Raw genomic sequence first — 15,550 nt, 5'->3', positions numbered from 1 at the left:
ATAAAGGTATCATGACTTTACATACGAAGATGGAACAAACAAATTAACATAAAACGATTATACATGAAATTTCAAATTTAAGCTTTAGCTATGGAAGATTGACGAACTCAACTCCTAACACACTCCTATCTGATAGTGCATACGATAGTACATACGAGCATATGGAACAAACAAATTAACATAAGACGGTATAATAATCAAATTCCACATATTTATTGAAGGGAAATTACATGTTTAAATTCATTAAGGAAAAATACGAGAAACTTCAGTCACCACTCTAGGGAAGCCAATAAATCTGCTTGAAAGGAAATAGATGGAATGAGATCGGCAACAGGAGGCTTCACTGATCATTTATTTACCTTTATTATTCACTGCTTGGGATGGTTTTACAGCAGCTTCTCTCACGGGGGGCAAATATGGGATTCCAGGCAGTGGCGGCAAACGTGGAAGCAGTGGTAGAGGTGGCAGCCTGGGAAGCAACGGCAGTGGAGGAAGGTAGAGCCCGAGTGTTGGCTGTTCCGGTGGTGTTGGATCTTGAATGGGAGGCAGAATTGCTGGATCATTAGGATTTGAAAAGGAGGATTTTTCAGCTTTCAGGTTCTTGAAATTCTTGACGTCTGGTCTCTCATCACACATTTCTGGTTCCTTCATTGGCTTTAAAGTAAGAAACCCTTCTGAGAATATGTTTCTTCCTTGTTTTCCTGATCGGAAATGGTGACCTGCCGTAGCCGCAACGGCGCAGTATGGATGGATGCTGCTGAGTAAGTTTACGGAACATGCCTTGATTTTTCTGACATGTTTGCTTATATAGGGAGGGAGATAAACTTTGAATTCTCCCTTGTCGTTTGTTTTCACTTCCTGTCTGAAACTGATTTTCGACGAACTTGTGTCCTTGCACTCCACTGCAACAGATGCACCTGAGACACATGACAAAATAATTGATTTTTTGTTAAAATATAAAGATCAAGGGCGACCACCCTTAATTTGAAATATAAGGAGTTCTTGAAGATGAAAAGAACCTGAAATGAAGTGTCTGATCTGTGGAAATTTATGGTGGAAGCATGTATCACAATATGCAGTTCCGTAAACAGCAGCAAGAGATGGAACCTTTTTCACATATTTACCCTCAGAGAAATTACCAAACGTGAAAAATAATAAGAGCACTGTCCAAAACAAAGACATGGTCTGGATCATAACCACCCTACAATCACAAAATGTGTCCGTCGGGTTTTGATTCTGAATAGAACAAGACCATTCGCAAAAGCAAAGTCCTGCGTTTGTTGATTTAGGATTCTTGATTGCTTAAATCTTTTTATAGTATGAGGAATGGCATGGCTTTTATGTCATTCATGCAGAAACCAGTGAACTGCAAACTAGCAAAAGTTATTTCATATTGTAGCAGTCAGTAGACAGGACAGAGATAAGATTTGAACTTTAGGATGATTTTGGCTTGGTTATGGTTGAGAATTGGATCAATGGGCAGTTGGAATTCTAGTTGTTCACGAGAACTTTCTTGCTGCCATATTATTACGGGCCTTTTTAGACCCAATTCTTGTGTCATTCCTACCATGAATTCTTGGAATACACAAGAGTCACGCTGTGTTTGCCTTCGACTTTACTTTTAGAAATCGAGTAATCAATTCGAAGTAATTTAATCGAGTTTGAAATTACAAATACACGTTAATCACAACTTAAAATGGTTAACATAATATATATATATATATATATATATATATATATATATATATATATATATATATATATATATATATATATATATATATATAACAACAATTATTATTTTATACATGTGTGGTGAGACCCTCTAACAGATCTTAATCTGTGAGACGGATCAACCCTAACGATATTCAGAATAAAAAGTAATATTCTTAGCATAAAAAGTAATATTTTTTTATAGATGACCCAAGAGATCTGTCTCACAAATACGACCCGTGAGACCATTTAAAAGCAAAAATTTGTGTGAAATGGTCTCACGGGTCGTATTTGTGAGACATATCTCTTATTTGGGTCATCTATGAAAAAATATTACTTTTTATGCTAAAAATATTACTTTTTATTCTGAATATCGTTAGGGTTGATCTGTCTCACAGATTAGATCTGTTTCGCCCTCTAATGAAAAGTCATGGCTCAAAAGTCTTCTTATTTAACTCAAATATAATTTAAGGGGGGTGTATTCAACGTGGGAAATTTATTGATTTTTAGTGACTTTTGTAGATTTTAAAAATCTAGAGGTATTCAATCAAGACTTTTGCATACTCTATAGAAGTCTTGTTGTATTCAAAATAGACTTTCATGGAGTTTTAAAAAGTCAAGTGATATTCAACATTGACTTTTATAAACTCTATAAAAGTCTACATGTATTCAAATTTTCCATGGACTTTTAATAACTCCATGGAATTCATTGACATACAAACATTAAAGCCTAAGGTACAACTACAAATTGTAAAAAATCGTATTTGGTTCACCCCAAAGATTTGTATGAATTTTTAAAACTTCTAACTCTCTCTCTGTCGCTTCACATCACATATCTTCATATCTTCTCTCCTCTCATCTATTTCTATTACTCTCTCAAATTTTCGAAGTGTATCTCTATATATATTTTCATCTTTCTTTTTCACATTTTTCATTTTTTGGCTGATTGTTAATTTAATAATTTTTTATTTTAATAACACGGGGAAATTTTGAATTATAGAATTGATTTTCTGATTTTGAATTTATGATTTATACAAATTAATGTAATATTCAATAATAATAAAAGATGATAAAAAAATGTTGTTTAATTCTTAATAATTGAATAGTTTTGTAACAATAATGATTTTTTAAATTTATTTTTCGTATTTTTAATTAATATGTAAGCTATGATATTTTTATACAAAATTATATTCACACAATAATAAATAATATTATTTTTAGATTTATATTATCAATTTAAAAATAAGATTACATGTTAATCAATTGATGTATTTTAAAAAATTTACAAACATACATATAAACCCACATATATATACATGTAAGGATTAAACGATTTAACTTTTAAATTAGTAAATTTATTTATTAATATAAATATTAAAAATAATTTCAAATTGAATATGTTATATATGTCAATTAATTATTGATTCAAAGAAATTAATAAAAAAATCAAATGTTATAGTTAAGTACAAAATTTATAAAATTCTAAAAAAAAAATCTATAAAAGTCTATAAAAATCTTGCAAAAAAGTCTATATAAATCCACATAAATCTGTGTATAAATCTGTGAGATTCCATAAAAGTCAATAAAAATTTATCAAATCCATAAAAGTCTATCATTTAAAAAAGTCAGTAAAAGTCGTCAAAACTCTGAATTGAATACACCCCACTAAGCCCACCCATGGAATAATTCTGCCTCCCTCCACGAAAAAAGGGCTATTGGTTTTATCCAAATCCGACCAAGACAACATCTATTTTGTTTATGTCGTTCGCAATATTTAACCTTCGAATACATATTTGTTTGTTCATTTTGTATCATGGACGTTTATGCTTCAGTCTGTGTGCTTCCAGAGATTTTTCAGAGAGTTGGTAGAGAGAAGGTTTTTGGAGAGAGAAGAGGAAGGAGAGAGTTGTAGAGAGAAAAGTTTTTCTATAATCGGTGATCATTTTTGCAGGGGCTTTTCATGTGATTCTTTTGGTGTGAGCTCTTGAGAGAATCGGCTAAGGAGTTCTTGCATAGAAGAATATACGAGAGCCGATCCAATTTTGATGAGACATTTTTGTGTGATCGGTTGATCCCTTTACATCGTATGAGAACTGCTAGATTTCTCTGAACACACACAGAGTTCAGATATTGAAGATTTTCGTGTTGAAGATTTTGTGTGATTGATTCACATATATCGTGTTGTTGTTTGGTGTTGCCAACACTCAAGAACAACACTGACACAGAGTGTTGATCGAAGAGTGGTTTCTTTGGTTTTAAGCAATACGTTTTTTATTTTATGCATCTAGTTTTTATGTGGTTCATTTTGATGCATTTTTAATTCCTTGGAGTGTCAAGGAATTTGGTTTTGTTTTATCACTAGTATTGTTTTGGTGTAAACGATTTACATAATTTTTCTAGTGAATTTTTTTGCCATGAGGCATCGCACAAGTCTTTGTACTTGTGCATAATTTAAAACTGATGTTTATTTATTAAGTTTATATTTGTGTGTCGATAATTAATTTTTGCTACCGTGTTGTGTGTCGTGTTGACAACACCGGGCACAACACTAACTTCTGATACACACATTATAATGTTTTATATTTATTTCCTGTCCAACATTTTCTTACATGAAGATATGATTGAAGATTTAAAAGAAAATTTATTTTAAGGAAAAAGTCATCAATAAAGTTATATAATGAAGATATAATTTTCGTCACTTAGTAGAGAGATTTTTTTTTTTTTTAACAAAAATTGAAAGAATAAAAATTAAGAGAACAGGCTATTAACATAACATAAGAAATATCTTAATGTATCTATTTTCTAATATCATCTAGTTTTTATGTTTTATGTTAAATCAAATTTACCCGTCGGAAGAAAATCACGAGTCCTCCCATGCTTATACTGTTTTGTTTTGATGGTTTGCCCCATTAATAGAAATAATATCTCATGGCAGGATTCATGTAATATAAATTTATTTATTAAATTGTTGTAAGCAAAATTAGCTAGAAAACTAAACAAATAAATAAATTGAACTTAAATTTACAATAATTTAAAGAGTATGTGTAACGTCCCAGATTCGACGACTCACTGTATCAAGACGGGTATTTCCAGCGTGCTTATGTCCTCACACACACGCACCCTGGAAAACTTCCCAGGAGGTCACCCATCTCAAAATTACCCAAAGTCAAGCACGCTTAACTATGAAGTTCTTATGTTATGAGACACCGAAAAGAAGATACACCTTCTTGATATGAGTACTACCAATCTAATCTTTTAATCCCTACTCAACTGTACAGTCCATTACATTGAACAGTCTCGGAATCCCTCTCATTCCGGTGTGAGATCAGTTCATTCATGTTCCCTCCACCTAGAAGCATGCCAGGAGCCGCTCATTGTCCGTGCAACCTCATGGCACCGTCGATCACCCCCCACCCTCTTCGGCCACGAGCCTTACATGCCCACCAGCTTCCGCTTGGTTCGTCCCCGAACCACACCGTACTAAGAGAGGTCGACTCTGATACCAACGGTAACACCCCAGATTCGACGACTGTCCTCACTGTATCAAGACGAGTCTTTCCAGCGTGCTTATGTCCTCACTCACACGCACCCTAGAAAACTTCCAAGAGGTCACACATCCCAAAATTGCCCTAAGTCAAGCACGCTTAAGTTTGGAATTCTTATGTGATGGCTACCGAAAAGAAAATGCATCTTCTTGATATGAGTAATACATATCAAATCTTTTAAGTCATCTTCAACTGTACAGTCCATTACATTGAACAGTCTCGGAATCCCTCTCATTCCGGTGTAGGATCGGTTCATTGATGTTCCTCCCATCTAAAAGCCTGCCAGGAGCCGCTCATTGTCCGTGCAACCTCATGGCACCGGCGATCACCCCCGCCTTCTTCGGCCTCGGGCCTCACATTAGGTCTCTTGGGAGACGGTCTTATAAATATTTATCTGTGCGACATGTCAACTCTACTGATATTCAAAATAAAAAGTAATATTTTTCTATGAATGATCTAAATAATAGATCTGTCTCATAAAATACGACTCGTGAGATCGTCTCACATAAGTTTTAGTCTAATTTAAAATAAAAAAATATTTATGTTTTTGTTACTTTTCAAATTATCTAACATAATTTATTCAAAATATTAACTTGCTTAATCAAATCGATGCATATCACAAGTACAAATTAGAATATTGTCCTGTAACAAACTTGTTGCATCTATTATATATTGTACAGAGAACAGGACACAGGGAGCCTTTTTTTTTTTTGTTTCGTCTTTCTTCTTGTTCTCTCTCCCTCTCTTCGTGTGTGTATATATATATACACACATTGAGAGAAGACAAAGAATAAACTGCAGAAAAATAGATACGTTTTCCTCGGATTTTACGGCCCTTCTCTCCGGAATCATCTATCCCAGGTTGCTTTAGCAGACCTTTGTTGTTTCTTGTCTATTATTTTCTTTGCGAGATAATCTTTCTTCTGATTCAGTCTCCCTTCTATTTTATGGATTGGAATTTATGAGAATCGCATAATCTGTTATCGGTTTTTCTTGATGAATGCAAAATTTTTGTTCTCTTACAACACTGTACAATTGCTTATCTTTCTTCACTTTAAAGAAAGATATATATACGGTGTTACATAATTTGGGTGTTTTCTTTACGAATCCGTAAGCTGTTTTTTTTTCAATGAGAATTATTTAATAGGTTGATTTTTTGTCATCAAAATCACCCAGAAAGGAAATTGTACTAGGGGTTGATGGGTGGCGGTAAATTCCAATTATTATTCTTGGATGATTCATCCAATCTTGATTGTATTATAAATCCTTTGTTATTGTGGCAGATGTTTATTCAGTTACTTGAGGCCACCATATAAGGAGAGGCATTCGGGTATTGTTTCCTGTCGAGAGAGGTGCTTGCTCGTGAAGTCGATTATCTTCTTCGAGCTTGATTCCTTTCTCGCTGTATTTAAGTTATCTACCGACAGCAAGATTCGGTCTTTATTGTTTCTGTGATCGTATTCTGCTTTTGCATGGTATCGGCGGGAAAGAGAGTTTTGTAAGATTAAGTTTCGATTATCATTTCCATCATGGGTGCTGTTTGTTGCTGCTGGAGGGGTGAATGGGAAAATTTTTCAAACCCCAACAGCTCTGTGTATAGGAACTGTGTTTGCCTTCATTGCTTTGTTCAGAACTTCTTACTTGTGGTATGATATGGTTTCTTCCCTGTCAAGTTTTATATCAATGGATGCTTATAATATAACTTTGCATGTCAAGTCCATTTCTGAATTTTGGGTGCTAGAGTTCAGCGGGCTCACATTGTGCCGAACTTTATTATAGTTTTATAATTGCATTCTGCAGTATGCATCAGTATTTCACAGAGGAGGAAATGCCCTGCCTTCTTCTTCTCAGGGGACATCTTCTTTCAGTTCTACAGAAACAATTGATGACTCTTTAGCTGATATGTATCATGCTCCTCCGAGACCTCTGCCTTATGATGTGGATCCAAGATATGTTCGCATCCAGCAGGATGAATCAGCCTCAAGAAGTGAGAAAGGCTCAACTCACTCAAACAATGAAATGGAACCGCTAAGAATGAATGGATTTGAGAAAGAGTCTGATTCTTTGAGTTACACAAGCAAACAGAAGGAATTTACATGTGATGAAGGATCAAAACAATACCTTTCGAAATCTCCGCTAAAGCTCTCAGCAGTTAAAGCCACGACAGGGTTTACCCATATTTACCCATCTTCGGAGGATGAAGATGTCTGTCCAACATGCCTTGAAGGTAATGAATAGTTGCTACTATAATAATGTTATGTTCTTCATGCATAAAATTTCCATAGCTAGCTATGCCAAGTAAACATCTATGTATATTCACAACCAAATTTTACTGTGAATCGAGTGTGAGGCTAAAAGTACTAGCATCTGTACTTGAATGCATAGGAAATAGCAACATAATAGGAAAAAAAACTCTCAATAAATCTTGAATTATTTTGCTCACATTATTAGGTGTTGTTTGAGTTTATCTCTTAGCAATAAATAAAACTCATTTGTTATGAAATCGCAAATCTTTGTTTTATAAGACTGCATCATTTTCTGCAGAATACACCGCTGAAAATCCCAGTATATTGACAAAATGTTCTCACCATTTCCATCTTGGTTGTATATACGAGTGGATGGAAAGAAGTGATACCTGTCCGATCTGTTGCAAGGTACCCCGACTGATCCTTCCTGGTGTTTTTATGTCTGGCTATAATTTCAAGTTTGCGTTTATTCACTTGCAAGCTTGGGATTGTACTTTCACCTTTATTTTTTCTGTTATCTGAAACTAATAAACTCCTCGTGCTTCTGTATTTTGTGATTCTTTTGTTATCCTTTTTGGACTGGCTAAGATTAATTTTTTGCTAAAGCCTATAGTCTCGCTAATTGTGCATAGGGGGATAGTTCTGTGCATGCCTTTGCTTTTCATGCTCGGTCCCCTTTATTTATCATTTTTCATTTGGATTACTTTATGATTGTTGATTCAATATATTTTCCGTTAGGAATTATTTGCAATATGGATTATGAAAATTTGCTACGGCGTGTGTCTTTTTCTGGTAATATTTTATGTACCTTATTCTGTATGCCTCAAACAACAAGAGGATAGGAAGGTATGCATAGAACTACAAACTAGAAAAGTAAGTGTTGACAGAAAGTTGAATGGTTCAAAGGAAAACTAAGGCGGTGACCGGCCGCTAGGACTGGTAAACTGTGACCTCACGGCAGACCCAATAACAACGCCAAATAAATGTGCGTGATATGTAACTACTGCTTGAATTTTGGTAGGCACAAGTATTTCAGGGGAAAAGATGGGTACAGTAAATATTAAAACTTCTACATACAGTCTTTCTGTCTCGGCTTGTCTGAATATATTGTGTGGAAGGAAAATCTTTAAGTGGAGTAACTTAAGCTGGGAACCAATATCTGAAACTTCAAACAATTTTTTAAGAAGCAAATTACATTAATAAGGCCATGCCAAGAAAATCGTGGCCGGTTCAATGAAATCCCAATCTAAAATAGCATCCCTGTTAGAAGCTTTAGTTACAATAAATGTTCTACAGTATGAAGTGAATATCAGTAAACGATCTGCAAATTTTGATATTTTGGTACGGCTATCCTTTCAAGAAAATTCAATCAGAGGTTAAGCTGAATGAAACATAGAATTGCTGTACAAATGGACGACTTCTGAAGATATATGTTTCAGTCTCAGAGTCTGATAAATATATAATTGGTTTACAGGTGATGGCATTTGATGAAACGACTTGATTTTTCAAAGAAGCTCCGGTCGCACATGAGCGTAGCCGTGACCGTCAACAGAGAAAGAGGAGCACTTTGAAGGAGACCGGGAGTGTAAAGTCATTGTAAATACTGCGTGCTAGTTAAACGAGTGTGAATGTTGCCATTATACGCCGCACGATACATATAGCAAGACAATATCTCACATATAAATTTATCCCCGTGTTTCTTTGTGAATCGTCCTGATGTTTGTGTGGTTGCAACAATTGTGGAACGTGATCAAGTTGAATGGAGCTTTTGAACGTGTGAGATGATATTTTCGTTTCTCAAGCTTTGAGATGGATGTGGGAAGACCCGATCTATCATATGAAAACATGAAAAATGAAAGTTTTAAAAGAGGATATATCATCTTCTCGAAATCTGATATAAAAATGAGTAAGACTTTTTATGAGACGATATATTCGTGAAACAGATCGATCTGATTCATATTTGAAGTAAAAATATTATTTTTGACGTAAAAAAATTGATAATCTTTCATGATATTTGGTTCATAAAATTGACAAGATCTTATAAAAATTTGTGATAAAAAAATATCAAAGAAAATATAAACTATGATATTTAAGAAGTAGATTTGTTACGACATGTATGATCGAGTGTTGATTTCGAAATACCAAGTTATGTTTGTATTACAGGACGACATTGCCTAAACAACCGCTTGACTTCGTTGCTCATGAGCATCACAAAACATCATGTTTTTGGATGTTCTTGAAAAATGCTGTAAACAGTGACTTGATTGGTTAAACAGTTATATGTTTACCAAAAAAACATTGCATTCAATAAATAAAATATTTTGGCTCAATTTGAGAAATTGATTATTCTAACTCATTTCAAAATTATAATTTTAGGAACTACATTCTTTATTAAATATTTTACATTATATCTTGTACAATTGAAATATCTTATATTTTTTTAATTCTAAATTATCTACTACAATTCTTTACTGCTTAGTTATCAAAAAAAAAAAAATTAAATAAAGGGGCAAATTTGTACTAATTGCCACCTCATTCCCTTTCTCCGCCATTGCTCTACATTTTGTTCATTATTTCAAAGAAATTACTTTACAACCGTTGTTCAATCTTTGTTCTTAATTTTATGCACTTTTAAACTTTGCGTCATTCAATATTTGATAACTAATTGAAATCTGATCTTAAAAATATTTAACTCAACATAGGAGGTTCCATCGCAGATGTTCGAGTTCACCATAACCTTGTGACATTCCATCAATTCCCAATAATTAGATCCTAGAACTTGGGTTTATGTGATAAGTTTGTATGGTATCCAAGTACTCAGCAAAAAAATTATTTCAAGAATCAACAAGAACACATAAATATAAACATTTTAATACATACATATAAAAAAAATTAAAACATATTTCAACTTCAAAATATTCTTGTTGAAGTCAATATATCACGAATCCTCCACACATTAATACATACAAATAAAATATTTCACACATATTTCAAAAATTTCACATATATTTCAATGGCAATAAATCGCAAATCATCCGGCTATTTCAACTTAAAAATATTTTAATTAAAAAAACTTAAAATTATGAAAAAATCACGACAATAATCAAAACAAATTTAAAAATAAAATAAAATCAATATTAGAAACTTTTATTAGAGTCAATATGTTCAACAAATTTACAGAAACAAAACTGTTTTGTCATATATCTATGCACATATATTATTATAAACAAAAAATTAGGTGGACAAAAAAATGAAGTTCATGCATGTTCGAAGAATTAAAATAGATGTGTTTCAAAGCTCATAATCCATAGAGGAGTGGGTCTCATCACTCATGTGAGACCATCTCACGGTCTTAATTTGTGAGACGGGTCAACTTTATCGATATTCATAATAAAAGTATTAATATTAGCATAAAAAATAATATTTTTCATGGATGACCCAAATAAAATTTGTTTCACAAATATAACCCGTGAAACCATCTTACATAAGTTTTTGTCTCCACATAGATATTTCTGTAATTCTATACGATAAAATTTTTTTTTTTATAAATTAATTAATTTAATTGAAAGTTAAAATTAATTATAATAATTTGATGGTTGGATGGATACTGTTTAAGAAAATCTCCAAAAAAATTATTGGGTGCAAGCGGGCAGCTGAGGGATTCGCAAACCGTTTCTTTCTCCAAGCTCTTCGGAACCCAACACATCTTTTCGCTCCTAAATCTACCTCGATCCAAGGTTCTCTTTTCCAAATTCATCACAATCAATTACCTCGGTTCCTTTATTTTTCTTCTTCTTTTTTTTTTTTGCTGAAATGATTGTGAATTAATGACTGTTGATGAACAGTAATGGAGGTTGACGAAATACTGGGAGAATCCCAACGGATGAGGTTGCCGACGAAGAGCGCAATCTACGTATGGGGCTATAACGAGTCGGGTCAAACGGGCAGGAGAGGGGAAGAAAAGAACTTGCGGATCCCAGGGCAGCTGCCGCCGGAACTCTTTGGGTGTCCGGATGCTGGCGGCAATTCGCGATGGCTGGACATTGCCTGCGGTCGAGGACACACAGCCGCTGTCGCCTCCGATGGTTCTCTTTTCACCTGGGGTATCTAATTTTGTTTCCTTCGCGTCTCTTCAGTTGTTGCTTTGTATTTTGAACGTGAGCTACTCTTATTTTTGCCCCCTTGTTTCTGGGACAATTTTGGTCTACTCTTATACGTTAGTATTTGGTATCTTATTCCATAGTTATTGAGGTAAAGTGGCGGATAACTTCTATTGGTTGAGTACTAATATTTAGAAGTGTTGTCATTTTGTAATGGAGATAATGGTCAGAGGGGAGGACTTGCGATCTGGTTAGGAAAAAAAGGGTTAAAATTGTTTTTCCACTCATCATTTTGACTTGGGCAGTGCATATATAATTTTCTAAAAATGTTAGTTTCACCTTAAACATTAAGTTACCCTCTCAGGTCCTTCATGTGATGATTAGTGCAGAAACCTTAAAAGTAGTCGAAGCATTTTGCGGTTGAACGGAGAAATCCTTTCTGGAATTGGGAAAGACTTATCTGGTTTGATGTGAAAACTTACTATTAAATGGTGCTGGATATGCTCTAGTAATGCCTATATGGATTTTTCAGACTATATAGGCTCCGTCTGCTGGAAGGCATTTTCAGTAACTATTGTATCATGAGAATCAATTTCATTGACAGGTCTCAGTCTAGAGTTTCATTGTTCGTTTATCACAGTTTAGGCTTAATTTGTCTTTCTATGTCTTTGTAGGGGCTAATGATTTTGGGCAACTTGGGGATGGGACTGAAAGAGGTAGGAAGTACCCGAAGAAAGTGAAGCAGTTGCAGTCTGAATTTGTGATATCGGTATCTTGTGGAGCACATTGTACCGCTGCTATCGCAGAACCACGTGAAAACGATGGTTCGATGTCGACTAGAAGACTCTGGGTTTGGGGACAAAATCAGGTAGATTTTGCAAAGAGTACAAATTGCAACAGTCTGGAAAATTGTATTATATTATTTTATGTGCATAGAGAGATAATACATAACTACACGGAAATGAATAGCTGTTATTTTGTTGCCAATCGGATTTTTTATATATGCACGCATGATTGTAATTAAAGATATGATCTATTTTTAAAAATAACTGGTGTATTTCTTTCTATATTTTAGAGGCCATTTCCAATCAAAATGGCTGAAGTTTTTTTTTTGTTTACTGTATTTTGTGTACTTTATGTGGTTTCTAAATTTTATTCAGTGTCAGGATTAAGGTTGAGTGCAAATGAAGAAAGAAAGATATGGTGATTATCGTCAATATTTTTCATTTTTTTGGTCATGTTTGCTTTCATTTCATTTCATTTTGGCAATAGTCATCGACTATTTTTCGTTTTTTTTCAAGTTATATATTTGCTTTTATTTTATTTACTTTGAATCACCTTCTCATCTTGGAAGCATTTAAAAATTTTAAGGATGAAAATCTATGGTTAGAAGTTAAGACGATATCATGAAATTTGAAGTTGTGTTTCTTGTTTCGTTTTAACCAATTTTGTTGGTTCCATCTTTACAGGGTTCCAACAATCCACGTCTATATTGGGGTGACTTCACTCCAAACACGGTATCAGTCTCACTTCAAATATTAAGAATTATACTTCTTACAACCACCCAACTTACTTGAATATATATGCATTTATCTTAAGGATTGCCTGATATGGGAGGCATGACTTTCTTAATCAAATATTGTTACTTGAACCGTTCTCTATTTAGATGTTTTCATCTTAATTTTCTTTTAGTGTTTATTCTAGTATCTTATTATCAAATCACACATGCTTCAATTTGCTATTAAAATGCGCTATTGGTTTTTGTTGCAAGTTATGTGGTAGCCATAAAAGATACAACGCAAAGTAGAGTAACGCCGAGTTGCTTGTTTTGCAATATCTATTTAGTACTTTGTTTTCTTTGCTGTCACGGGTTTGTCACTTTGCTTGCTAGCAATGGCCTTTGTTTCAAATGTGACGTGTTGCCTTTGGCATTCTTTGATGTTCCTGCTTGAACGCTACTCATTCCAGGTTGTTCGCCAAGTTTCTTGTGGGGCTGTTCACGTGGTTGCTTTATCAGAAGATGGCTTGTTACAAGCATGGGGTAATGTCTCCTATAATATGCTATTTTGGAATTATATTAATGCACACATTTTGTTTATACCTGTTTCTTCTGACGCTAGGTTTATTTATGATGTTTACTCCTTTTGCAATCTTGTTATTACATCTCTTATGTTGATTGATATTAGTTTCTAGATCATGGACACATTGGAACTGTGAAGTCGAAACTCTTCAAATTCGGGTTTTAATTTTATTAATTAAAATTTTGTCACTCGTCTGTCAAATCAGGCTATAATGAGTATGGCCAGCTTGGTAGAGGTATTACTTGTGAAGGTTTTCAGGGGGCTCGTGTAATTAATGGTTATGCCAGATTCCTTGACGAAGCCCCCGAGCTTTTGAAGATCATCCAGGTTTCTTGTGGAGAATATCACACTGCAGCCATATCAGAGAAAGGCGAGGTGTAAGTGCTCCAGAGGACCATTGTGATGTAAAAATATTCTTGTGTTGAGATGAGAACTGAAATTTAACCCATATAGAACGGGTTATTAGAAATCTTGGGGATTAGAACTTCAAACATGAGTTGCCTTGTTTCTGCTTGAACTTTTTTAGAATGTTTTGTGAACACTTCACTCTGTTTCTTCTTCAAATTATTTATCTCGTTAATTTTTCACAGTTATACTTGGGGACTTGGGAGCATGGGCCAACTTGGGCATTGTTCACTTCAGTCGGGTGATAAAGAGCTATTACCTAGGCGTGTAGTTGCTCTAGATGGGGTGTTTATTAAGGATGTTTCATGTGGAGGTGTCCACACATGTGCTTTGACCAGGACAGGAGCTCTATACGCTTGGGGAGGAGGGGTTGCAGGGCAGTTAGGCCTTGGTCCCCTGACTGGTTTCTTTTCTTGCTCGCTAAATGAATCTGAAATTATGCTTCGCAATATACCCGCTATGGTGATTCCAACAAACGTGCAACTGGTCGCTTGTGGACATTCTCACACTCTCATTTGTACAAAGGATGGAAGAATTCATGGGTGGGGCTACAACAGCTACGGCCAGGCTGCTAATGCGAATTCTACATACGCTTGGTATCCTTCTCCAGTTGATTGGTATGCAACCTACAAAACCGATACTCGTAATTCTGTTTGATAAAGATTGAATTTTTATCTGAAATTGGTCAATGGGATCTTCTTTCTATGTAGGTGTGTTGGGGAAGTTCGGAAGTTGGCTGCTGGAGGTGGCCATTCAGCTGTGCTGACAGATGCATGTTCCTTGAAGGAATTGTGTGAGTTCAGGCTTGCAGATAGTGTGACTCTGTCGAATGCATCTGCCATCGAGGATGTTGCATCCAGAACTGGATCAGATGCTTTGGTGCGTCTTTGTGAAAGATTCCGGTAATAATTTTGATTCTTTTATATGCAATAATTTAAAACTATAAGTTTAGCCGTCTAAAGTCCAAGCAGTTTTCTCATCTCGGCCCTCTGTCATATCTCATCCCTCGGAGTTTCTCCTAGTCTTGTACAGCTATTCTTTCATTGAGAAGAAACTCATGTAAACATTTTTTTGTGCTCATGCAGGGAGCATTTTCCCAACGCCGGAGATTTCGCTGATGACGATGACAAATTTATCCTTTGAATCTGAAGGGGCATCCATATATTGTTTTAATAACATTTCGTAGCACTGCATCTGTTCATGCAAAGGCATTGATATTGGTGTAAAGGAGTCAGCCAAGTTCATCTGTGTTGTATGAATTGTAAAAAGTTGTGATTTATTATGTCTTGTAAATCCTGAATAGTACAATAGTTAAACGTTTAAGACCAATTTCCAGACAATATGGGGGATGTTAATGATTTCTCAACAACACGATTTGTTGACATTTTTATGATTTTACCCACGAGCTAGGATGTTTTTAAAATCTCACAACGTGAAACATTTTAAACCCAAAGAAAGAA

The 15,550-nt window shown here is 34.7% G+C and overlaps 3 protein-coding genes across 4 annotated transcripts; 2 read left to right on the top strand and 1 right to left on the bottom strand.

The window, feature by feature from the left end:
- Positions 1–162: 162 nt before the first annotated feature.
- LOC140823549 (uncharacterized) lies at positions 163–1,423 on the bottom strand. Its single transcript, XM_073184951.1, has 2 exons — positions 1,020–1,423; positions 163–917 (listed from the first exon to the last, which is right to left on the bottom strand). Exons 1-2 carry the CDS (start codon positions 1,192–1,194, stop codon positions 352–354), a joined length of 741 nt encoding a protein of 246 aa, XP_073041052.1. The 5' UTR covers positions 1,195–1,423; the 3' UTR covers positions 163–351.
- Positions 1,424–5,920: 4,497 nt separating this feature from the next.
- Positions 5,921–9,291, top strand: LOC140823548 (E3 ubiquitin-protein ligase At3g02290-like). 2 transcript variants are annotated; one of them, XM_073184949.1, is made up of 5 exons: positions 5,921–6,119; positions 6,542–6,904; positions 7,059–7,485; positions 7,803–7,912; positions 8,979–9,291. In XM_073184949.1, the coding sequence occupies exons 2-5, from the start codon at positions 6,788–6,790 to the stop codon at positions 9,003–9,005; spliced, it is 681 nt and encodes a 226-aa protein (XP_073041050.1). In that variant the 5' UTR covers positions 5,921–6,119; positions 6,542–6,787; the 3' UTR covers positions 9,006–9,291. The 2 variants fall into 2 exon arrangements, with proteins under 2 accessions (XP_073041050.1, XP_073041051.1); XM_073184950.1 differs by lacking the exon at positions 5,921–6,119 and adding an exon at positions 6,406–6,467.
- A 1,814-nt stretch (positions 9,292–11,105) lies between these two features.
- Positions 11,106–15,480, top strand: LOC140823547 (ultraviolet-B receptor UVR8). Its single transcript, XM_073184948.1, has 9 exons — positions 11,106–11,241; positions 11,350–11,607; positions 12,279–12,472; positions 13,074–13,121; positions 13,573–13,645; positions 13,891–14,062; positions 14,276–14,707; positions 14,801–14,992; positions 15,176–15,480. The coding sequence occupies exons 2-9, from the start codon at positions 11,352–11,354 to the stop codon at positions 15,231–15,233; spliced, it is 1,425 nt and encodes a 474-aa protein (XP_073041049.1). The 5' UTR covers positions 11,106–11,241; positions 11,350–11,351; the 3' UTR covers positions 15,234–15,480.
- The last annotated feature ends 70 nt before the right edge of the window (positions 15,481–15,550 follow it).

The sequence above is a fragment of the Primulina eburnea genome, chromosome 2 (assembly GCF_022965805.1).
Source record: "Primulina eburnea isolate SZY01 chromosome 2, ASM2296580v1, whole genome shotgun sequence".
Taxonomy (NCBI): domain Eukaryota; kingdom Viridiplantae; phylum Streptophyta; class Magnoliopsida; order Lamiales; family Gesneriaceae; genus Primulina; species Primulina eburnea.
The sequence above is the reverse complement of the archived record's forward strand: the minus strand, read 5'-3'. Positions and strand labels throughout refer to the sequence as shown.